Source organism: Chinchilla lanigera, unplaced genomic scaffold (genome assembly GCF_000276665.1).
Source record: "Chinchilla lanigera isolate Chin_1 unplaced genomic scaffold, ChiLan1.0 scaffold00146, whole genome shotgun sequence".
Taxonomy (NCBI): Eukaryota; Metazoa; Chordata; class Mammalia; order Rodentia; family Chinchillidae; genus Chinchilla; species Chinchilla lanigera.
In genome coordinates, this window is record NW_004955547.1 from 2,270,221 (window position 1) to 2,293,871 (window position 23,651).

General features: G+C 53.2%; 1 protein-coding gene, 1 long non-coding RNA gene and 1 pseudogene across 8 annotated transcripts in view; 1 reads left to right on the forward strand and 2 right to left on the reverse strand.

Moving 5' to 3' along the window:
- Nucleotides 1-207: 207 nt before the first annotated feature.
- Nucleotides 208-4,419, reverse strand: LOC102017165 (annotated as a pseudogene).
- Nucleotides 4,420-8,327: 3,908 nt separating this feature from the next.
- On the forward strand, nucleotides 8,328-23,645 carry Acvrl1 (activin A receptor type II-like 1). Of its 6 annotated transcripts, none has more exons than XM_005411918.2 (11): nucleotides 8,328-8,412; nucleotides 8,822-8,980; nucleotides 14,830-14,924; nucleotides 15,452-15,703; nucleotides 15,896-16,107; nucleotides 16,312-16,411; nucleotides 16,747-16,893; nucleotides 17,179-17,454; nucleotides 17,974-18,171; nucleotides 20,824-20,954; nucleotides 22,473-22,787. In XM_005411918.2, the coding sequence occupies exons 3-11, from the start codon at nucleotides 14,861-14,863 to the stop codon at nucleotides 22,605-22,607; spliced, it is 1,515 nt and encodes a 504-aa protein (XP_005411975.1). In that variant the 5' UTR covers nucleotides 8,328-8,412; nucleotides 8,822-8,980; nucleotides 14,830-14,860; the 3' UTR covers nucleotides 22,608-22,787. The 6 variants fall into 6 exon arrangements, with proteins under 6 accessions (XP_005411975.1, XP_005411976.1, XP_013363946.1 ...); XM_005411919.2 differs by having other exon boundaries at nucleotides 8,389-8,407; XM_013508492.1 differs by lacking the exons at nucleotides 8,328-8,412; nucleotides 8,822-8,980 and adding an exon at nucleotides 23,408-23,645 and having other exon boundaries at nucleotides 14,489-14,924; nucleotides 22,473-22,639.
- LOC102028472 overlaps nucleotides 21,015-23,651 on the reverse strand; it is a 13,063-nt gene continuing 10,426 nt past the window's right edge. For both annotated transcript variants that reach the window (XR_264906.2, XR_264907.2), the window contains exon 3: nucleotides 21,015-21,347. This is a non-coding gene — a long non-coding RNA (uncharacterized LOC102028472). The remainder of the gene's footprint in view (nucleotides 21,348-23,651) is intronic.

Below are 23,651 nucleotides of genomic sequence, written 5' to 3' on the forward strand. Positions count from 1 at the left end.
AAAAAAAAAAAAAAGCAATATGCTTGTGCACATACACCAGATACTTTATGTACAATAAAGGAATGGGGAAGAGGTAAATGAAAGAACAGAGAAAACTATACTGTAGTACTCAGGATGTGGTGGAACCAAATTGCAGTCTTCTAATTGAGAATGTATTCTGGGTCTGTAAGACAGAGTTATGGGGTAGGGTTGTTGCAGTTTCCCTCTTTAGTAGACGCTTCCTGTCTGCTGCGGGAACCCGTCACTTGTATCTTCACCTTCCATTTCCAACTGTGCAAGTGTGTCTGTTTCATTGGTTGGCTCTCCATCGCATCGGAATCTGATCTGCCTCATTGACAAACCCCGTCATTCACAATAGGCTTTCGGGGTTTTTTTGTCTTTTTGAGATAGGGTCTCGCTATGCAGTTCAGGCTGGGCTTGAGCCCAGGTCTTGGGCTCACTTTGTAGCCCAGGTCTTGAACTCACAAGGATCCTCCTGTGTCAGCCTCCCAAATGCTGGGATTATAGGCATGCGCTACCACGCCTGGCAACACTTCCTCCTGTCTTTTTTTGGTTTTTGTTTTTTCTGGTGCTGGGGATTGAACCCAGGGACTTGTGCATGCAAGGCCAGAGCTCTACCACTGAGCCACATCCCCAGACCCCACAATAGGCTTCCATTAGTTTCCTAAGTGGTGTGTGCCTCTTAATCTTAAACTGCACCACAGAACCATCCTGCCCTGCCACCTTCACATTAATATGATCATTGTTCTTAGTCTTGACTCCTTCCTTGGGCTTTTCCTCGGCCGTAGCAAGTGCCTGCATCTTCTTAGCTGCTGCTTCACAAAAGAGGTATGAGGTCCACACAGAACAAGCAGACAAGCAGCACCAGGAGCTGCAGAAGAAGGCAGCAGCAGCAGCCGAGGGAGAGGGTGTGCCACATTAACCTTGTAAAGATAGTCTCAATTTTGAAAAATTAAAAAAACATACCTTCTCTTTGAATAGAATAAAACAGAGAGAGAGAGAGAGAGAGAAGTGTTGGAGGGGGATTTCTCCCACAGAGCTGTAAGGCCCCTGTGATGTATTAGAATGGACTTAAAGCTAACCTTGTTGTTTCCCACCTGTGTGATCTTGAATAAGGCACTTAAATTTCACTTGCCTCAGCTTTCACATCTGTAGAATGGGGAAAACAGAGCTATTAGAAGGATCCGTAAGATTACTTGAGGAAAAGAGTTCTGGGAACTGCAAAGTGCTGTCAAAAGAGACCCCGGAAACTGAGTTTGATTGATCTGCTTCCGGGACTACAGAAAGGAATAGGGTCCTTTCCTCCTCACCCGCTGCTGAAATCACAGCGCATGAAGATATCCCAGACAGGACAGAAACTACCACTATGGTCTTGGACCTGCATAGTGGTAGAATACTTTGGCCTTGGCGTTGGCCTGTGACCTCGGGCAGTTATTTAATCAGTCTGAACCTCACAGCTCCCAGGTGTAGAGTGGAAGCAAGAACACCATGCTCAGTGTTCCCATGGCACTGTGCTGAGAAGTGAGTGAGGTAAGGGAGCACCATCCTTGGCCTTACTAATATCACTTATTTTGAGACAGGGTCTCACTACGTAGTTCAGGCTGTCCTTAAACTCATAGCCCAGGCTGGCTTCAAACTCATGGTGACTCTCTCGACTCAGCCTCCCCAGGGCTGGGATTACCGGCGTGAGCCACCACGCCCAGCATCACTTTCGCATTTAACCTTCCCACCTTTCCAACTGTAGAGCTGAAGAAACTGAGGCTGTGAAGGTTAAGCAGCTGGCCCAGTGTCACACCTGGTAAGTGGCAATGTGGTGCTTGGAGCTCAAATCTGGGAGACACCAAAGCCCGGGTTGGTTCTACTGCAGCATGTGGCCTCTGCCTGAAGCTGAGCTTCCTCTAATTCTTTGAGCCCAGTCCTCCTGCCTTTCACCTGCTCAGGGACGACCCCAGCATCTGCGGCCCCCATGGCCTGCGTGGCTGGGTCTGGGGTAGGAGGTGAAGGCACAACATTTTCTAGCAGAGGGAGCCTCCTGCTTCTATCCCTGGCCATCTGCAGGACAGCTGGAGTCCCAAGCCTTTGCTAAAGAGCAGGAGGCACATAAGGCCCTGGGCACCTCTAGCGCACACGCTCAGGCCTGGTGGGCAAGCAGCAGTCTGTGGTCTCACAGGGTTCTAGGATACCACTGTGGCAGCCCTTCAAATGAAAAGACAGAGCCCAGAAACCTCCTCAGGGGTGGGGATGTAGCTCAGTGGCACAAGTGCCTGCCTAGCAAGCATAAGGTCCTGAGTTCGATTCCCAGTACCAATCCCCCCACCAAAATAATTGTCACAGAATCCTCCTCAGACCAGCCCCTGCACCTCTCTGTCCCTCAGCCCAGGCACACTGCAGCCCGCCAGCGTCACCACAGCACTGCTGGCTGAGCAAGCTGCTCCCTGAGGAGCAAGCATCCCCGTCCCACCTTGGTACATGGGCTCGTCCAGGTGGGACCACAAACTTGCTGTTCTAACGTACACTGGGATGTCAGCCAGGCTGGTGGGAACCCCTGGACAACACCGTCTCTGTATCCCTAGTGCCTGGCCCACACAAGACTTAATCAATGTGTACAGAACTGAGTTTAGGTTCCACTAAGGCCTGGAATGCGTAGATGGGCCTCTCATCTGCCTTCTTCTCTCAGGAGCTGCCCTGGCCTCAGAGTGGCAGCATTCCTAGTAGCATCAGTGCATCCCAGGAAACCCCTGTGGGTTCAAGGGAAGGCCGAGGAGTAGGTACGTGGAGGGAGGGCAGAACAATAGGTGGAGACTGCTTGGTCTGTGTCCCCTCTGCTCCATACTGGGGGACAAGGGCTGGCTTCCCTTCTCTCTGACAGTCATACTGAAGACACCCCATTGTCTCCCACACACCAAACACCAGGCTGGCCACGCCCCTGCCCCGTACCTTCTCCTCCATCCCTCCAGTCTCTTCCTCGGCCTGACCACTTAGGACCTTCCACCTGTCAGAACTCCGTGACACCAGGGATCCTATCCACCCAGGACTCCTGTAGAGGTCTGGATCTGCTCACCTGTCTCCTTGCCTTCCGAGAGACCATGGTTTCCGCTGTTAAGGAAGGCACCTGTATGAAGGGGGACCTGAGGATCAGGCTTGGCCCTCTCTCACCAGCCCCTGACCCTGCCCACTCCTGCTCCAGATAGACAAACTCTGAAACTTCAACACAGTCACACAGGCAAATGCCACACACAGACGCATGTCAGCCAGGACCCACGGGGACCTGTAGCCTCACAGCCACGGGACACACAGCCTCACTGACCTGCAGGTTCCCAGTCATACACACAGGGGCCACACACACCAGTGCATAGGGACACATGTAGTCACACAGGTCCACAAACACATTGACCGAGAATAAAAAGCACAGGGTGCCCTACTGCCTGGGTTCCAGGCCCAGCCTCCCCTCCCAGCCTCCCGGCTCCCATTACTGTGTGCCCAGCTCCACACACTGCTGGAGTGACTGTGGGTGGATTTCCAGTCTGTCTGACCCTTAGGAGCAGGAGTGGGGTGCTGAAGAGACCCAAGCCTTGGGCTTAAGTCCTGTCCTCAGGCCTCGGAGCTTTCTTGGCCATGGACAGCCATGTTCACTCTGAGGGAAGGAGGCAGCTGAGAGGTCTAACCTGAACTCCTTTGTGCCTGCTCGGGGCAGACCAGCCTGGGGACTCCCTCGGGTCCCCGTTCCCTACCTCTGTGCCAGGGCCCTGCTTCGGGAGCACAAGGGGCAGAGGTCTGTGGATTTGGGGACCCCGGAGACAAAAGCTTGTCAGGGCCCTCAGCCCCAAGCCCTCTGGTCCTGGGAAGGGCACAGCCTAGGCTCAGATGCCGGAGGGGCGGGAAAGGGGCAGGATTTATGGCATTTCCCCTCCAGCTGGAAACAAAGGCAGATTCCTGTGTGCAGCGTGATCAATCCGGTCCCACCCACTCGAGTGGCTGGAGCTGAAGGAAGTCTCACTGGCCTCTGGCCTTGCCCAGCCACTCAGCCCCTTCCAAACAGTCTCTCTCCCAGCAGCAGCCACTATCTACCCTCAAATCCTGGAGGCCATTACCTACTCAGCGGGGGCCATTACCTGCCCTCAAATACTCCCGAACCCCTCTCTCACAGAGGTGGCCACTTTGACCCCTCAGTCTTCCCAAGCAGCAAGACGCCTCAAAGCACCACCTCCCCCAGTCTCTTGCCAGTCACCCCTGCCTTTCCTTTGCCAGCCCTGGCTTCTCACTGGAGTCAGGGAAAAGCCCAGGTGCTTCTAGGAAGACCTTGCCATCCAAAATGCTCACCATGGCTCTCGAGGCACCCACAGTGACCAGCTTCACCCAAACAGCCCCCAGACCGAGGTCACTCACCGCAGTGAGTTGACACAGCTTCCTTTCCCGCATCAAGATTGCAGCTCCAGGGAAGCAGGTGGGTGTCACTGTCCTTCTGTTTGTTTGTTTGTTTGTTGTTTTGTTTTTCTTCCAGTACCAGGAATCGAACTCACGACCTTGCGCTTGCCAGGCAGGCACTTTGCCACTGAGCTAAACCCCCAGCCCTCACTGTCCTTATTTAGAGAAGAACCAGGAGATCCTGTCTGGGACTAACAGAATAGGAACTAAAGTTTGGCTATGTTATTTAAATGTATAAAACAGTAATCATATAACAATTATTACAGGGAGAGCATCGAAATGACCTATATCCTGAAGCTTCTGAATAATCCTTGAAGTTTTAAGATGTAAAGACAGCCATGCACACATGACTGAGAGTTTCTGAGGCAAATGTCATCAAAACAAATACGTAGCTGAAACTGTGACAGAAGGGGTGTCTCCAGCAAGAGGGTCTGGGGATGGGTACAGCTGTTTCTCGTTATAAATTTTCTTGAGGATTTCATTTCCTTGTTTTGCACTGTGCTTGTTTGGAATTTAACTTTTTCAAAATGGCTGCCGCGTATATTACAGCCCTTGCCAGTGACGCTATATTCACTCGTGTAGTAGCCCCTACAGTTTTTCTTACTTGTCTTTGAGCAGGTGAAACAGGAGCCACGCTGCTGCCACACAGGCTGACTGCTTCGGGGCTCCTGACTGCTGGTTCAATGCCCTTGAACCTCCCAGCAAATCAGATATCTGGTGATTGTTCCATAGCCGTTAGAGGACTTGCTCATGTACTTTGCTGTTAGTTTCAGAATGTTAGTTATCAGCCCCTTCCCACAGGTATGGAAGCGGAGACTGACACACAGGTGTTCTGACTCCCAGCATGCACTCTTCCAATGACTCTCCCGTCCCTCAGCAGCCAGGCCAGCTTGGTGGAGCCATTTCAGCGCTCCAAGAAGCATATGGGAAGGGGCAACCGAGCTTGCTGCACTGGCAAAAGGAGATGGTGCTGGAACAGCTTCCCACAGAGACAGGGCTTCAAGCCCGGCACCTCCTGTGGCATCTCATGGCACTTTCTCAGCTCCAGTCTCCCATTCTTCACACAAGAATGGCACACCATTCTTCCCTCAACAGGTTCCATCCTGAGATGAGTCATCTGAGCGCTGGGCGGTGGGCAGGGAGTAGACAAACCCACCCAGAGGCGATCCGGAAGAGCTGGGAGAGAGAGGAATGTGGCTTTGCTGCTCAGTCTGGGATCTGGCTGGTGTCTGACAACCATTTCCTGAGGAGTTCTGACTTCCCCACCCTCCCCAAGCCAGGTACCAGTAAAACTGCCCTTTGACCTGAGTTACAGTAACAGAACCTAGGACCAGGTAGTTTCCTGAATCTTAAAGACAAAGAATAGCACAGAAGGCTGGGAGGAAGCTCCAGGATTCTCCGGCCTAAATCCCTCAGTGCACAAAGGAGCAAACTGAGGCACAAAGAAGTGACGCAGGCAGGCCTGGAACCCAGGACTCACGACCCATGCTTACTGCTTTTTCAGAATACCACCAGGCCTCCCCACACCCAGCTGAAGTGCACCTGGAGAGTCATTTCCTTCCCCTCTTCCTCCAGGCAAAACTCACACCCCATTCTTCTTGCTGCATTAAAAAAATCTCTCCTGGGTTTTGAATAGATAGACAGATGGTATCTTCCCCACTTCTCCCTAAAGGAGATCCCTAACTGTTCCTCCTCAAGTACCCTGTGCTGCCGAATGTGTGTCTCTTGCATTTGAAAAAACCCATAGGTTGTCTAATCTAATTTTCCCACTCTGCATTTCCCCCTGCTTTTTTCCTTTTTTCTGGTGCTGGCCATTGAACACAGAGCTTTGCGCATAATAGGCAAGTGTTCTACCACTGAGCTACATCCCCAGCCCGATATTCTGCAATTTAAGTGGAGCAAAGCCCAGCTCACCCTCTGCTAATTCCCCTCTCTTGCTTTTCTCTCTGCTCATCCTGGTACAGAACTGCTACATAATTTATGGAGCCTAGAGCAAAAATGAAAATTCTGGGTCCATCGTTCATTAAAAATAATTAAAAACAGTATAAAGAATTTCAAGATGGCAGCTGAAGAGCATTAAACCAAGTGTGGAGCCCTGAATGTCTGCACACGTCACACACCCACGAAGCTCGCTCTGCACTGGGCTACAGTGACGCTTGAATTTTACTCATAGCAATTCTGAAAGGTCAAGGAGTCCACTGCCCTGCCTTCGTGACAAGACATGCCATTCTGTGGCATTTGCCATGAATAGGCCCACAAGCTCCGGGCCTCTGCTTCGGGCACTGCTGGGAAATCCCTCGCATACCTAAATCTCGATCAGAGAGTCTTTTGAGCCTGTTTCCTCTTGTTCTGTCTTCACTGAGTACAGGGAACAGCTGGTCCCTCTGGGCAGTTAATTCTTGTAGACTTGGACATGGTCTGTAATTCCTTTTCCATGTCCTCATTGGCCTGTGGCTCCAGTGCTTTCTCCAAGTCTGGGTCCCTCCTCTGAACCTTTCCCAGGTTCTTTGTGTACTGTGGGAGGCAAGGGGTTTGCAAGAGCCCCCCAAGTACGAGTCAGGATCCAGAGGGCTCAGTACCCTAGGAAGCTGGGGAGATTCCAGCACCATCTGCCACTGGCTCTGTCCTTCATCACAAAACCTCCTCTACTTTTATTTGCTGCATGAACCCCACCCGCACTGTCTCCCATCCCCACCACCTCTCAGATCTTGATCTCCTCAGTGATTTCCTTTATCTGCTTCCTGGAGGGGGCAGGACTTGAGCTCAGACTGTGGAGGTCCCATAGGGTCCTGACCCACAGCTCTTGCTCCCACCTCACAGGACAGAAATCCATAGGTTGGGGGAAGAAGAGGTTGGCCAGAAGCCACAGCAGGGGAGGGGGAGGGTGGTTGTGAAAGATGTGGCCACGAAGCCACACTCCCGGCTCTGCAGCTAATGCAGTGCTAAAGTGGCTGCTATAATCTTAAAGGGCAGATACCGTAATCCCATAGTACTTCCTATTGGCTTCAGGACACTGAAATTCGGGTGTGGCAGGGTTCTGAGACTTCACTAGGCTCACAACAAGTTGTGAAGCAGCAGAGGGGGGGATTTCAGTAGAGGAAGTGAGTTATCAACAACTGATGCTGATGCTGTCGGAGCCTCTGGCCATTGCCTCCCACCCTCTATTCCTGTCAAAGGGACACCCACCTTGCAGAATCTCCTCGTTAGAGCAAGACGCCTTGGAGGCCCCTGCCGAGCACTAAGATCTCTCCATCCCAGGTTTCTCACACATTAACTTAATTTACAGACTCCTTCATGGAGGGAAGCCCTACTCCTGGGCAGGCTCAGCCAGCGGGCACCTTTGCTATGAACTGAGACAAAGCATCATGCCCTTTCTCACAGCCCTGGGAAGCCAGCACTGTGCATTATGCCCGTAAGAGATCAGGGTGCTGATGTGTCACTTTCCTAAGGTCAGACAGGCAACCTGCATTCCCAGCAGGTAGGCTGACTTCAGAGCAGGTGCAAACCAGGAGGCTGAGAATGAAACCGAGCCCTGCTCGCAATGCCGCGGTCAGCAAGGCTGGCAGGTCTGCCTGCAGCACGGGGAGGAAGTTTCTTCAGCTGCTCTGGGCCCCTGCATCTGAGGCTCCAGTACCTGGCTGGAGTCTTCCTGGAAGGAGAAAGTCCAAGCAGCTCCCAGCAGCTCCCTCCACCGGGGCTGCACTTGGTGAAGAGAGTGTACGTGTCACCTGTCAGGAGCTGGACCGTCTTCATCACTGGCCCAGAGGCACCCCTATCTGGGCCTCTATACCCCTGCACTGGGCGCTGAGGGGGAAGCCTCCTGGGCAGAGGGGAGGGGACAGGGGTGTGGGAAGGGACGAGAGGGAGGAGACAGAGGATTTGGGGCCAAGCCAGAGTCCCAGAGGGTGGAGCCAAAATCTACGTGGACCCCACCAGCCTGACTGCTGCTCTAAGCCTCTTAGACTGAGAACCCGGGTCGAAGGTGAGGTAAGGACAGGTAACTTCCCTCTCCATGCCACCCCTGCACGTGAGCTTCCCTCGATGCCACCCTGCCGGATGCCCCTAGCGCCCCCCAAACCCTAGCCGCCGGACGGCGCTCCCCAACACAACCCGTCTCGGCTGTGGCCTTCGCGCTCGGCCCGGACCCCAAGAGACCCAAAGGCCCGAGTTCAAAGCCCGGCCCTCGGGGAGGCGGCGGTGGGAGCTGGGGCCGGGGCGCCGTTGCGGACCCCGGAGCCGGGTGGCCTGGGGTCTGGGAGCGGCGCGAGAGCCCCAGTCCTGCGGGCCAGCAGGCGGCCCGTCGGCGCGCTGGGCAATAGGAAACGGTTTATTAGGAGGGAGTGGTGGAGCCGGGCCAGGCAGGAAGACGCTGGAATAAGAAACATTTTTGCTCCAGCCCCCTTCCCAGTCCCGGGAGGCCGTCGCGCCAGCCGCTTCGAACGAGCCCCTCCCCGGCTCCAGCCCCGTCCGGGGCCGCGCCTGGCCCCCGGCCCCCGGCCCTTGTCCCCGGCCCAGCGCTCGGCGTGTGACTCGGGTCTCGTCCGCGGGCCCAAAGGTGAGTGAGGGCGGCGGGCGCGATCGGGCGGATGGGCAGGGGGCACGTGACCCCCGCCCCAATGGGCCCTTCTCCGCGGATCAGAGAGGTGGCCGCACGGCCACTCCCAGCTACTCTGGAGCCCCAGCCGTCCCTGGCTGTACGTGTACATCTGCCCGATCCCCCTCCTGCACCTGGAGTCTGGACTGGGAATCGGAAACCTTTAACTTTTCTCCCCTACCTTAATCCCTAAAATGGGCCCAAGCGTTCCAACTGCTGGGTTGGGTTGGGAGTGGGTGTCCTCCTCCAGTGCTGCTGAACCCCCCTTGGGGCTGACCCTTCCCAGAGGAGCCCTTGCAGCTCTTGCTTAGGGAAGCTGACGCTAACTCCATCCCACAAGCCTCACCCAAGCCAGGATGGTTGCCTAATTCCCATGCCAAAGGGGATCCCAGGCACTCCCGAGGCTGGGACCCCAGGTTTTCAATCTGCCCTGGGGACTGAAGCCCTGGGATCTCTGGGCTGGCTGCCCAGCACCTTTTTTCTTCCTCAAGGATAGGTCCAGAGTGGGCAGTAGTAGCCCTCACCCACTGGGGGCAGGTCCCGGCTGAGTTGAGATTTCTCATTGATCCATTTGTCCTGGTACCTGTCCCCCAACCTGTCTTCTTTGTCACTGGGTTGTTAATTAAAATGGCTACCCTTTTTTGAGTGCTTATTATGTAGACACTTAGATATTTTTCTCATGTAATCTTGGTCACAACTGAGCAGCACAGGGGTTATTATGCTCATCCTATAAGAGAGAAAACAAGTTCAGACCTGAATAACTCGTCCAAAGCTCCTTAAATGATGTCAATAGCGTGTTTAGGGCAGTGGTAACATTTATTAAGTGCTATTGTGTACTAATTAGTATTCTGCTAAGTAATCTCTACTACATTACACCTATGAAATAAACACTACTGTTATTCTTACTTACATATAAAAAGCCTAAGCACAGAAAGTTCAGTAACTTACCCCAGTCTCATAGCTTTAAATCACAGAGGCAAGATTTGAACCCAGATCGCAGTGATCCAGAGCTCAACCTTGATCTTATGCTGTATAGTAATCTTTCTCCTTATGTGCTTCTTGTTTATCTGCAGTTTTGCTTTCTAAGGTTCCCATTATCTGCAGTCAACTGTGGTGTGGAAATATTAAGTGGAAGCTGGGCATGGTGGCGCATAACTGTAATCCCAGCACTTGGGAGGCTGAGGCAGGAGGATCATTGTGAGTGTGAGACCAGCCTGGGCTACAAAGCGAGCTCAAAGCCAGCCTGAACTGCATAGCGAGACCCTGTCTCAGAAAGACAAGGAAAAAAAAAGGAAAAAACGGGCATGATGGCACAGTCTTGTAATTCTAGTCGCTCAGGAGACCAAGGCAGGAGGATCACAAATTCAAGACCAGGCTGAGTAATTTAACTAGACCTATCTCAAAATAAAACAACAATGACAAGAAAAAGATGTAGTGCAGTGATAAAGCACTACATCTTTTGGATTCAATAAAATAAAAGCAAATGTTCAGAAGTAAAAAATGTATAAGTTTTAAATTGTGCACTGTCGTGATTAGTGTGGTGAAACCTTGCGTGGTTACATTCCATCCCATCTGGACATGAATCGTCCTTTGCCCAGTATCTATGCTGTAGAAACGACACTACTCATTCGTCACGTAGTAGCTGCTATCTTAATAATCAGATTGACTGCAGAGATTTTGCAGTACTGGTGCTCAAATACCCATTATTTTACTTAATAATCACCCCAAAGTGCAAGAGAAGTGATGCTGCTGATTTGGATAGAGAAGCTGCACAGTACCTCCTTTAACTAAAAGGTGAAAGTAAAAGTTTTTATTACAGTATAATTGTTATGGTGTATTACTAATTATTGGTAATCTCTTGCTCTTATTTGTTTATTCATTTATTTATTGAGACAGGGTCTCACTTTGTAGCCCAGGTTGGCCTGGAACTCAGCCGATCCTTCTGCTTCAGTTTCCCAAGTGGCTGGGATTACAGGAGTGAGGCACCACACCTGGCTTTGCTCTAACTAATTTGTTTATTTATTTATTTTGTCTTTTTGAGACAGGGTCTCTATGCAGTTCAGGCTGGCCTTGAGCTCACTTTGTAGCCCAGGCTGATCTCGAACTTGCAATGATCCTCTTGCCTCAGCCTCCTGAGTGCTGGGGTTAGAGGCATGTCCCACCACACCCGGCGCTGCTCTGCCTGATTTAAAATGAAATAGTTTGGTTTAAATTAAACTAAAATAGATATGAGCAACTTTATTATAGGTGTGTATGTATAGGAAAGAGGCATAGCAAATATAGGGTTTGCTACTATATCCACAGTTTCAGTTATCCACTGGGGATCTTGGAACATCTTCCCCTCAGACAAGGGAGAACTGTGCTGTGCTATCTCCATCCTCTGCCTATGACTCTAACATTCAAGCTTGTTCTGCTACAGTACATGGTTGTAAAGGGCTAATAAACTGGTGTGACTGAATCGTAAAGGCAACCCCATATGAACAGCTTGGTCTGGTGCTATTGGAGTATGACCTTGGGAAGTACAAAGCGAGGCAAAACCGTTATGTTTGGGCTGGGGGTGTAGCTCAGTGGTAGGGCACTCACTTAGCATACAAGAGGCCCTCGGCTCAATCTTGAGTACAAAAAAAGGAGAAAAAAATAAAAAAGATGGTTGCTTTTGACACAGCGCTTTTGTTGCCCGGTAACAAGCAATGCTGTGCTGAGTGCCGATGGGCGTGGGTTTTATCAGTCCCTCAGGTGTAACAGGGAGAAAAAAATTGACAGCCACCTTCCAGACACACACCTACTCTGCCTCCCGCCACCTGAGGCCCAAACGCTGACTAAGCCTCCAGCACAGTTTCTGGGTTGTGACATTGTCCTTACTACTAAATCAGAGTAGGGAACCCACTGGCGACAACAGCAGTGGGCCCTTTGTTAAGGTCTGCTGAAACTGATACAGTTTTTTTTCCTCCTTTGAGGACTCATCTAACTCCAAACAACTAGAAGAATAACAAAGACAAAGAGGATTTTTTTTTTTGTACTGGGAGTTGAACTCAGAACCTTGTGCTTGCCAGACAGGCACTTATGCCACTGAGCCATATCCCTGGCCCACAAAGAGAATTTCTTATCAGCAACTTAAGTTTATCAAGGCATATTTAGTGACTCTGGGCAAGAAACTTACCATCCTGAGTCCTGGCTTCCTCCCTGGACTGTTGTGAAAATTAGATGAGATGAACCATAATTAGTACAAGGAGCAGGTTAGCTACTGTTATCATTTCACAGTGCTAAGATAATGTTTGAAATTAATTTTAACATTTGTGATTTCTGGCTAGCAACAGTGATGCTTCTGTCTACAGGAGATCTTTCTCAAAGTCTGGCTTAGAGGCGAAAGGATACTGCTAGGCTGCAGGTGTCTATTTGTGCTACAGTCAAATTTCAGGGTGAATCGTGTGAAGTCAGCTCTATAACTGGCCAGCACCCCTTCTATACCAAATCTCACAAAGGCTCAGTTAGACATTGGACAGTCCCAATTTTTCCAGGATTATTAGGCCAGAAGTGAGTCCTACAAATGCTGCCCGCTCTTCCCTGCCCCGCCGATGTCTGGAACAAAGTCCTCAGCTCCACCCTCGCTTCACAGTGTCACCAAGTCTCCTGTGGCAGTGGGAGTCGGGTTCCCTTTCCTCTGTGGCCCATTCTCACCAGCAGGGCCCTGCCCAGCAAGGCAGAAGTGCAGGACCTAGTGCTAGGTGTGTGGAGGACGCAGTTCTCCAAGTGCCTGCACACACTAATCACAATTCCCTGGAGAAGGTTTTATTTTTTTTATTTTACTATTTTATTTTTTATTTTTGGTGCCTTGTGCTTATCAGGCAGGCGCTTATGCCACTGAGCTATATCCCCAGGCCTGGAGAAAGTTTTAAAAATGCATGTGTCTTGCTCGTCCCAGGTAGACTGAATCAGAATGCGGAGTGGGGGTGAACCTGAAGGATGTGCATTTCTAACCCACTGCAGGGGACTCTGATGTGACAGAGGGGAGTGGGTGGACTGGGAGGCGACAGGGAAGTGGAAGCTCAGCAGAAGACCCTAGAAGGATGCCAGATGTCATCCTTGACGTTAGCCACTTTTTCCTTCCCGCCTCGTATCCTCTTCTTAGCCACTGTCTGGGCAGATGAAGGTTGCCAGGGTTGGCTTTCTGCCTGCTCCCCAGTAGGTACATTCAGCTCACCTGGGGTTCTCTCTCCATCCAGCTTCCGGCCCCCACTGCAGAGCGCTTGCCAGAGTCCTCACTGGCTACCAGGAGGGCCAAGAGGCAGGAGGTCAAGCAGAGGCTGGGGACATAGCTGCATCAGCCCAGGGCTCTGTTTCCTCCCCCAGCCTGGGCCTCTAGGGCAGAGGAAGCCCAGGCAGGAAGACCAGAGCTGCCATGAGGCAGAGGCCCATGAAGATCCCCACCCTGCCCCCAGCCACCCCGTCCTCACAGTCCCAGAATCTTGGGTCGCCATTTGGCACGACTGTGATGCAGTGGGACCTCTGCAGCTTATGCAGCCACATACCTGACCCTATCAGCCTTGCCTGTCAGGCCAAAGGCCATCTTTCTCTCATATTAGCCACCCTGGCTGAGGCTGCAGTCCCAGATACCCACCTGCATGCTCTTGGCCATTCAGAAAGTCCTCCTTGCTGTCTGCCCACCCTCCTCCTTTGTTTTGGGGAAGGGGTACTGGGGCTGGACCTCACACACGCTAGGTGAGCAGTATACCCCTGACCCACGCTCCTCGTTCTAAAGCTTTGAGAAGTGAAGAGGGGGGCGGCTTCTGAGCACTCGCTGGTTTGAGACCTGAGTCGGGGACTGTCATGGATGAGAATTAACTCCCCTTAACCCTCTCCGTCAAATTTCTGGCCAAGTCTCACCCTGCCAGCCATGCGAGGTCAAACATTCAGTGTCTAAGTGTGTTTCACTTCCTCTCCCACATCACCGGCCCTCCCCCAGCCCTTTCCCTGAACAGCAGTGAGGGAAAAGGGGGCCAGGGAATAGCTCTGAGAGGCCCCTTTTACTCAAGTGAGGTGGAGAGAGGTTCCTTGATGCCTGGCATGACCCAGCACTGTCCATGCTTTGCACACTTATTACATGGTTGTTACTGGACTAGCAGTCGACACACGTCTGCCGCTGGGCAAGCCCCCTCCCCTCTACGAGCCTTAGTCCCATCTCTAACATCAGGAGCTGCACTTTGTGATTCCCCAGGTGTCCGCCCAGGACCCTGTCATGCAGGTGTCTCAGCTCCAGGTGGCTCCTCCAGGCCTGCAGCTGCCCTACCTGCCCTGACAATCTGCCCTCAGGTCTCTCCTTTGCGTGACTCCTGCCTGTTCTATCCAGACCTCAATCTAAACAATCTTGATTCCTGTTCCTGGCTTGGCGGGACCCTGAATGGCAGGAAGTAAAGACAGGAGCCTGTTTATGTTTGAGGCAGCCAGGGCTGGGGGGGCACTGGGAAAGGGGTGGGCAGGGTGGAGGTGGAGAGGGGGTGAGCAGGAGGCAGAGGACATCGGGCACTGCTGAAGAGCTGCTGCTGGCGCCCCAGCTTTGGCCCACCCAGCCCACCTCCAGCCTGAGATCAGCCGAGGGGTGCCCAGTCACTCAGACATGGCTCGCCACCCTCACCCCTAACAGGATGGTTTCCATAGGGAAGTGAATCAGGACTTCCCTTGCAGGCCCCGCCCCAAAGCCAGACGCAGGAGTAGAGAGGTTGCCTCCCTGCTCCCCCCACCAAAAAAAAAAACTCCCAGTGATTTCCTCCTGGTAGGAGAGAGCTGAGGCTAGCAGCTGTCACATCTTGCAGAACTTAACCTCGCCTCGCCTCTCCAGGGACAATGACCTTGGCGCAGCCCAAAAGGGGCCTGCTGATGCTGCTGATGGCTTTGGGCCTGACCCAGGGTGAGTATGGGGAGAACAGCTGGGGCCGAGGGCTCAGCCCAGGTCCCTTCTTGCTGGACGGAGTCTGAAGGGTTAGGGACAGGAGATGGGAGCTTGGCTGAAGGTAGGCACGGAAAGGGCTCAGTGAGGCTCAGCCACCCCATCCTTGGCTGTTTGTCCGTTCGATACCCACCTTCAGGCTGGAGCTCTGTCAGACCCCAGGGTGGGAACCATGTCCAGCTTATAGATGAGGTGGAGGGAGTGGGAATGTTGATGGGGAAAGCCTGAGAAAGCACTCAGAGCTGGAGGCCAGGGCGGGCCTGGCCCTGGGAGAAGAGGTCCTGGGATCGGGCAGGGCGTGGAAGCTTTCCTGCCCTGACTGGGGGTAGGGCTCTGAGGGAAGGATGACCAGGGGATGGAAGTAAAGGACGAAGGCCCCAAGGGTTTGTTCGAGGGATGACAGGGAGGGGTCAGTGGGGCAGAAGCAAGTGTTGAGCTCTCCTGGGGGCAGCTGTGCTGAGTGGCTGAGCCTCTGTTGTGTCTCCCAGGGAACCCTGTGGAGCCCCTTCAGTCCTCACTGGTGACCTGCACATGTCAGAACCCACACTGCAAGGGGACCACCTGCCAGGGGCTCTGGTGCACAGCGGTGCTGTTTCTGGACGAGGAAGGTCACCGCCAGCAGTTCCAGGGCTGTGGGAGCCAGAACGAGGAGCTCTGCAGGGGGCGTGCCACCGAGTTCGCCCACCATTTCTGCTGCTACCAGTCCTTCTGCAACAACAACGTGTCCCTGTCGCTGGAGAGTAGGTCCAGCACCCCCAGCAGCGCCTCTCCAGCTTCAGGCCCCACCCCAACCCTGCTTTTCTTTTGTGCTCTGGGGGGTGAGGGGCGGGGGTGGGGGCCAGAAGGCTGGGATCTGACTGCCAGAGTGGTCCTGCCCAAGGGCAGGGCAGCTGACCTGGTGGAAGCTGGGACTCAGTGTACTCCTCCTCCAGCTACCCAGACTCCTCCGGAGCAGCCAAAAGTAGATTGCCAGCTGCCTCTGATCCTGGGCCCTGTGCTGGCCTTGCTAGTGCTGGTGGCCTTGGGTGCCCTGGGCCTGTGGCATGTCCGGCGGAGGCAGGAGAAGCAGCGAGGCCTGTACAGTGACCTGGGCGAGTCCAGCCTCATCCTGAAATCACCCGAGCAGAGGGACAGCATGTTGGGGGTACGGGTCTGGGGGAATTTGGAACTGAGGGCAGAGGGTGGGGATACAGGAGCCACAGAGTCAGAGGGGGTCACCCAGAGATCATAGCTGGCTGGGAGCTGGGCGAGGGGGGCCACACAGAGACACAGCAGCAGGATGCAGGTGTGGGCAATAGGGGCCACAGCTGGTGGGGGCAGCCTCTCAGGGGCTTCTTGGTATCCTCAGGAATTCCTGGATAGCAACTGCACCACAGGCAGTGGCTCAGGGCTCCCCTTCCTGGTGCAGAGGACAGTGGCGCGGCAGGTCACCCTGATGGAGTGTGTGGGTGAGCAGTGGGTGAGGCCAGGGGGTGGGGGCTAAGGGCTCCCACAAACCTGGAGGGATGAGGGGGCTCTTGGCTTCCAGAGACACCCGCGGGGCCGGGCCTGGGTCAGAATGAGACTTCTCTGGGCCAGGAACTGACTGGAACTGGGCCTGAGTGGGGTCCTTCTGCGTTAGTGGGGGCGGCCTGTAGCTGGGTTTGGGCCGGGATTAAATTACATGTAAACTCAGAGGTTCTGCAAGAGGGTTCTGCATAGCATCAGGATGGGCAGGGGACTCTTCTAGGACTCTCTGTGCCCAGTGTTTAACCCTTGCCCTCCTTTCTGGCCACTGGATCAGGAAAGGGCCGCTATGGCGAGGTGTGGCGGGGCTTGTGGCACGGGGAGAGTGTGGCTGTCAAGATCTTCTCCTCGAGGGACGAGCAGTCCTGGTTCCGGGAGACGGAGATCTACAATACAGTGCTGCTCAGACACGACAACATCCTAGGCAAGGGAGACAGACCCAGTGACGGGCTGGGCGTCTTCTCCCCCTACCCCTGGGTGGTGGTCTACAGGCCTCTGGACATTGCCCTGATCTGAAGGACTCCCAGCCCACCTGACTCTAGCTCCAGTTTCTGACCTAAATCCTAAATTAAATCAACCTCCCCCGAAATCCCACCTTTACCCTGCCCCCAGCCACTCCCTGCCCCCCTGACCTACCCTGCCCCTAGCCAGTCCAGCTTTCCTCCTCCCCAGCCGCGCGGCTGAGCTACCCTGCCCCTTCCTCGCGCAGGCTTCATCGCCTCAGATATGACCTCCCGCAACTCCAGCACGCAGCTGTGGCTCATCACGCACTACCATGAGCACGGCTCCCTCTATGACTTCCTGCAGAGGCAGACGCTGGAGCCCCAGCTGGCCCTCAAGCTGGCTGTGTCCGCAGCGTGCGGCCTGGCACACCTGCACATGGAGATCTTTGGTACGCAGGGCAAGCCGGCCATCGCCCACCGCGACCTCAAGAGCCGCAACGTGCTGGTCAAGAGCAACCTTCAGTGCTGCATCGCAGACCTGGGTGAGCTGCGCAGGGGTGAGGCAAGTGGGTGGGGCCTTTGCGGGTGGGCGTGGTTTTTGAGCTCTGCCTCTCTACCTCTTTTCGGTGGGAGTGGGTGGCCATAGTTGTGCTTTAAAAACTTGGAAAGGTGTTTTGTTTCACTTCAGTTCCACAAGTCCCCCAAGTTATTTTAACACCCGTCCCAAGCCCAGATTCCTTCCACCACTCACACAAGCGACAGAGAACCAGGAATCTAGGTTCTCATTCTGGCTTCACTGCATACATTGTTGCCCTCCCCAGGCCTACAGGTTCTGCTCTGTGAAATGGGCACAATAAAGCCTGCCTTGCATATTAAACATCTTGCTAGGCTCCTAGGAACCACACACAAAGCGTAACTGGGACAGTTATTCCAGGTCGTCTCAGGGCTGATCTCCCTTTGCCTGCCCCTCTGTGCCTCACTGTCACTATCCATCCCCACCCAGAGGCAGCCCGGGTGCGGGCCAGGGTGAGTGGCGGGAGTGACAGGCCTCATACCCACAGGCCTGGCTGTGATGCACTCCCAGGGTAGCGATTACCTGGACATCGGCAACAACCCGAGAGTGGGCACCAAGCGGTACATGGCTCCCGAGGTGCTGGATGAGCAGATCCGCACCGACTGCTTTGAGTCCTACAAGTGGACCGACATCTGGGCCTTTGGCCTGGTGCTGTGGGAGATCACTCGGCGGACCATTGTCAACGGTGAGGCCCCACTGCGCACTGTGGGGGGGTGGAGGTGGTACTTCCTGCCGTGGCTGGTGCTCATGGCCTGAGGGACTTGTGAGCAGATCTCCTGGCACCCCTTCACCGCCACTCACCAACTGGCTCAGCTGAGTGACCTTTGAAGGTTCATCTGGTCTATGAATCTGGCTGTGAAGTCTTGGGTTAGTGATAACAGAAATATTAACAGCTAACAGTTACTGAGATTAAATATATGCCATGCTGTCTACTCTATATGCATTATCTTATTTAACTCTCCCGTACTGACGGGGAGGTAATCTTGCTTAGTGGTTAAGGCCTAGGCGTGGAATCAGAGTGCCTGGGTTCAGTCCCAGAGTTTGCTGTGACTGTGGAAAGTCTTTGTGGCCTCTCTGTTTCAGTTTCCTCATTTGTGACATAAGAATAAAAATAGCTTGTCTGTTGAGAAGTGAAATATTTGGGACAACATCTAGAACTGAATATCCATGGCCATTTTTGTTGTAACAGAACATGTGCCTTACATAGTAAGGGAATCTCTAAAATCCCCATTTTATAGATGAAACGGAGGTGCAGAATTAGGGCAGGCTGCAAGCAGCCTCAGGTCCAAAACCAGGCATTCCGACTCCGGGGCCAGGGATCTTTATCGCTGTGACACCTGAACCTCTGTGGTCCTTGATTTCCTCATCCACAGAAATGCAGGCTATCACTGCCGCAGGCTGTCACCGCCACTGCGCTTGCTTATGTGGCCTCCTTACGACTGTGGCTTACCACAGAGAACTCTGATTTGGAGGGACTGGGAGCAGGGGGAGATACCTGCCCCAGGCAGCCCTGTGGCCAGTGATGTCCAGGCCTGGGGTGGAGGGAGGATGACAGGTTGTCGGCAGTGGCGGGAGCATTGTTAGCCTTTGTGGAGGCTGTCCACAGGCAGCAGCTGCCAGCAGCAGTCCCGGCAGGTTGAGGACAATCTTCAGCACCTGACTGGAGCTCTGCTCCTTCAGAACAGGGATGTGTTTATTCTTGAGCTTCTACTGGTTGCCAGCCTCTTGCCAGACTTCAATTGCCCTCACTGATCATGCACTGAGAGCAGAGACCAGGGTGTCGCCAGTCCCTGGGGAGACTCCGCGGGGGCTTCCAATCCGGGGCCTGACAGCCAGAGTGGGCTGGAGGAGGCTGGAGCTGGAGGACACGGCACAAAGACATAGCCACAGCCTGTGGGCCAACGCTGGGAGCTGAAAAGGAAGGGCTGGGAGGGAGGCTGCTGGGCTGAGAGGGAAGCTCTGTCACCCCACACAGATTCGAAGCGCATTATAAACACTGTAATCTGGTGTCAGCCCCGGCACTGATTAAAGGCTCATTAGACACGCTCAAGCCTCTGCGCAGCGCTGATTAGGGACGAGCTGCACAGGGGCGGCTTGGAAGCCTGCCACAGGGAGAGCAGCTGGCGAAGGCTCCACTGAGGTTGTGGCCTGCATGGCCACAGCCCCCCAGCCTAGGCCTGGGCAGCGGGATGGGCATGGGGCTGCTGCAGCTCCACAGGCCCAGTTTTCAGAAAGCTCCTCAGGACTCGAGTGTGGGGTGACATGGGGCAGGGTGGGGTGCTGCTGGCCTTGACTATCAGCGGCGGCCTGGGCCTTCCCTGGTGGATGTTATTTGGACCAGGGTAAAAATTCCCTTCTCTTTGGAGAGGTATCTTGTCTTTCTTTCTTTCTTTTTTGCTTTCTTGTCTTTATTGGAGAGGTGTCTTCTTGTCCTTATTGCAGTTCTCATCTAGCGATTAGCTGCCCTCCCTTAAGTGCAGCTTGGAGCTTGGGAGCAGGGCTCTGGTATTAGATTTTTAGGTTTAAATCCTAACTCTGTCATTTAGTACCTGTAATGATCTTAGACAGATTTGATCTTAGACAAATTTCTTAAACTCGCTGGCCATAATTTCTTGGTTTGTGAAGTGGAGCTATGAGTACCGCGTACCTCTTTTGGCGGTTGTGAGGATTTAAAGCTGAGCCTTTAAGACAGTGGTGAGGGGGGCTGGGGATTTAGCTCAGCGGCACAGCGCCTGCCTGGCAACTGCAAGGTCATGAGTTCGATTCCTGATACCGGAAGAAAAGCAGAAAAAAAAAAAAAAAAAGCAAAAAATAAAAAATAAAAATAAAGACAGTGGTGAGCACACAGTAAGTGTTCAGTGAAGATTACGTGTGGGGGCATCAGTGACAGTCAGAGACAAGGAGTAGTACCTGAGCCTGGGGAGAGGCCCGCTGGGGAAAGGCTGGAACAAGAGCCAGCATCGGAATCCATGGCATAGGCTGGAGACTGGACTGTGCCGTACTGGCTGTGTAACCTTGGACTCAGCGTCTCTGAGCATCAGTTTCATGGTCTCTAACGTGGTGGTAATAATAGTACCCATTTCACAGGGTGGTTGTGAGGACTAACGGTCAGGACAATGTGTCAACAGGACAATGCACAGTCATTGGCTCCTGAGAAGTGTAAAACAAAGGTAGTAATTACTAATAGTAATACGTACATATATTTATTGTAATATTCTTCTCACGGGCATTGTCCCCAGACAACTAGTTTTCTGACTCTAGGACAGAGGCTGTGCAAAGCTGTCCTTTAGATAATATGTGGTCCTCAGTGATTGTCTCATCCCCTCTCAATTTCCAGGTATTGTGGAGGACTACAGGCCACCCTTCTATGACGTGGTGCCCAATGACCCCAGCTTTGAAGACATGAAGAAAGTGGTGTGTATTGACCAGCAGACGCCCACCATCCCCAACCGGCTGGCTGTAGACCCGGTGAGGCTTCTGCTAGGGCTAGGGTTGAGGCTGGGGATGGTATGGTATGGGGTAGGGTAGGGTGGGGGTGCTCATAGCTGGAATTTCTCAGCCTTCGAACTTGTGTCCTAGGCCTCTGCTTCTTGGATAGATTCCGGCTGCCCTGGCCTGTGGGTTCCACCTCCTTAGAATCCTCTGGTCAATCTGACGTTTTCAGATCCATTCACCTTGCCTATGAAAAGTCAGAGGGTCCGTGCTGCATTTCTTACTTGGAGTCTTGGCTATCATTTGTCTTTTTCTTTTAAAAAGTTCTACATACTCATATAAAGACATATACATGGGGGAGCTGGGGATTTAACTCAGCAGCACAGTGCCTGCCTGGCAAGCTTGAGGTCGTGAGTTTGGTTCCCGGTACTGGAAAAAAAAAAAAAAAGAAAGAAAATAAATATCAAAATATTTGGACGCTGGGGATTTAGCTCAGCAGCACAGCGCCTGCCTGGCAAGCTCGAGGTCATGAGTTCGATTCCCGGTACTGGAAAAAAACCAAAAGAAAAAAAAGACATATACATGTATATATATATATTTTTGTTTGTTTTCTTGTTTTTTTTGTTTTTTTTCCTGGTACCAGGAATCGACATATACATGTATATATATATATTTTTGTTTGTTTTCTTGTTTTTTTTGTTTTTTTTCCTGGTACCAGGAATCGATATATACATGTATATATAAATACATGCAGGCATGAATACGCTTCTAAATACACACACTCAGACACATATGCATCACAAATATGCCAGATTGTTAGCCCCATGAGGACAAAAAGCGTGGCTCTTTTGCTCACTCTTATGTCCATTACTTCTCACAGTGCCTGACATGCAATACATGCTCAGTAAATGTTTACTGAAGGAATTACTAAATATGCACACATATGTATACATAAACACACGCATGTTTTTGCACAATATATATCCATAAAGAGTCACATAGATGCATGCCTCTGCCCGTGTACATACACTCACTCTCAGGAACTAGGGGAGGTAGGACTGGATCATTCCAACACCACTGAGCTTTCTAGGGTGGGTTCCTCCCCGGACACGTGCATTTTTAGGGCCATGCCCACCACCCATACTTCCCCCATTCGCTGGGCCCAGCCCTGCTTGATGCAGAGCTGGGAGTCACTCCTTCGTGTACTGGGGTCTCAAGCTGCAGACAGGGACATGGGAGCCCGAAGGTCTGCAGAGCTGCCCTTCGCAGTGGGTCCTGGAGGAGGCAGGGTAGGGTAAGGTGTTCCACAGGTGCTGTTTTCCCAGGAGCCCTGAGGCTCCTGAAGACCCGAGCATGCTCTCTGCCTTCCCCTACCTGCTTTCTCACTCCACTCCCTTCCTCAACCTTGCCTGGTTCCCTCCATGCCATCACTGTTTGCCTCTCCCCTTGCCCGCTGTGTAACACTCTCATCACTGGTCCTTCCTCACTGTCTCCTCTCCACCTTCCCGGACTCATGTCCCTGCTTCCTCTCCTCTGCCCTCTCCCAACCCGCAGGTCCTCTCAGGCCTGGCTCAGATGATGCAGGAGTGCTGGTACCCTAACCCCTCTGCCCGCCTCACCGCTCTTCGCATCAAGAAGACCCTACAGAAGCTCATCCAAGGCTCAGAGAAGCCCAAAGTGATTCACTAGCCCAGGACCACCGGACTCCCTCTGCCTGCAGGGTGAGGCAGCAGGGAATGGTGGCCTGTCTGGGTAGAGGTAGTGTGCGCGTGTGTGTTGGGGAGGGGGTGTCCCCCTCTGGGGCAGCTGCGCCTGCCCAGCTGGGCCCCCAGCCCATCCAGCCAAAAATACAGCTGGGATGAAATCTGATCCCCTTGCCGTCTAGCCTGCTCAAAGTGGCCGGCTCCCTGACGCCTGGCTCTCTCCCCACCCCCATGCCAGGAGGCTGTACCCCTACCACTTCCAAGGCAGGACACAGAAGAGCCTTCAGAGCCAGGGCGGCCAACCTAGGGAATCCTAGTTTGGACCCAGAGCCTGGGCCTGCACTTTCCCTGCCCTTGGTCAACCCCACTACCGGCTAGAGCTGCCAGGGTGGCATAGGGCTCTGCCCAGCCCTCGGCAGACATTGCCCTGCTAGGCCTCAGCCTCTGGGACAAACCTCAGGTACCCAGGGCCCCTCTCCATAGCCTTATATGTCAGCTTCCTGTCTCCCCAACAAGACCCCAGCTAGCCAAATGCCAGCTGCCTGGAAGAGCTGGGGCCTGACTCTGCTAACCCCTGGTTCTTTCACCATCCTGGCTGCCTTGCTGGGCCATTAAAAGCCTCGGGGTCCTGCTGAAGGTGTGGCAGTGGAGAGATGACAGGTCAGATGGGGAGGAACTTTCAGAATAATTGGAAGGATGTCAGGCTAAGCAGGGAGGGGTAAGCGGCAGTGAGTGAGGAGACCTGGGCTTTGATCCCTGCTCTGTACCTGCTCCCTACGACCACAGTGGGGCCTTCTTCCATCTCAGGATGTTTGTCTTTCATCGACACACTGCAGGATTTGGACCTGACATCTTTTGTGGCCTCTCCAGTTCTGATTTGCTTTGAACGTCAGCCTGTGTGGCCTAAGTTTACCAGTTTCACCTATTCCTATGCCCTGGCTCCTAGCAATATGCTTCAAATGGGGTTTGAAAAGAACTGTGGTGATACACGCCTGTAATCCCAGCACTTGGGAGGCTGAAGCAGGAGGAT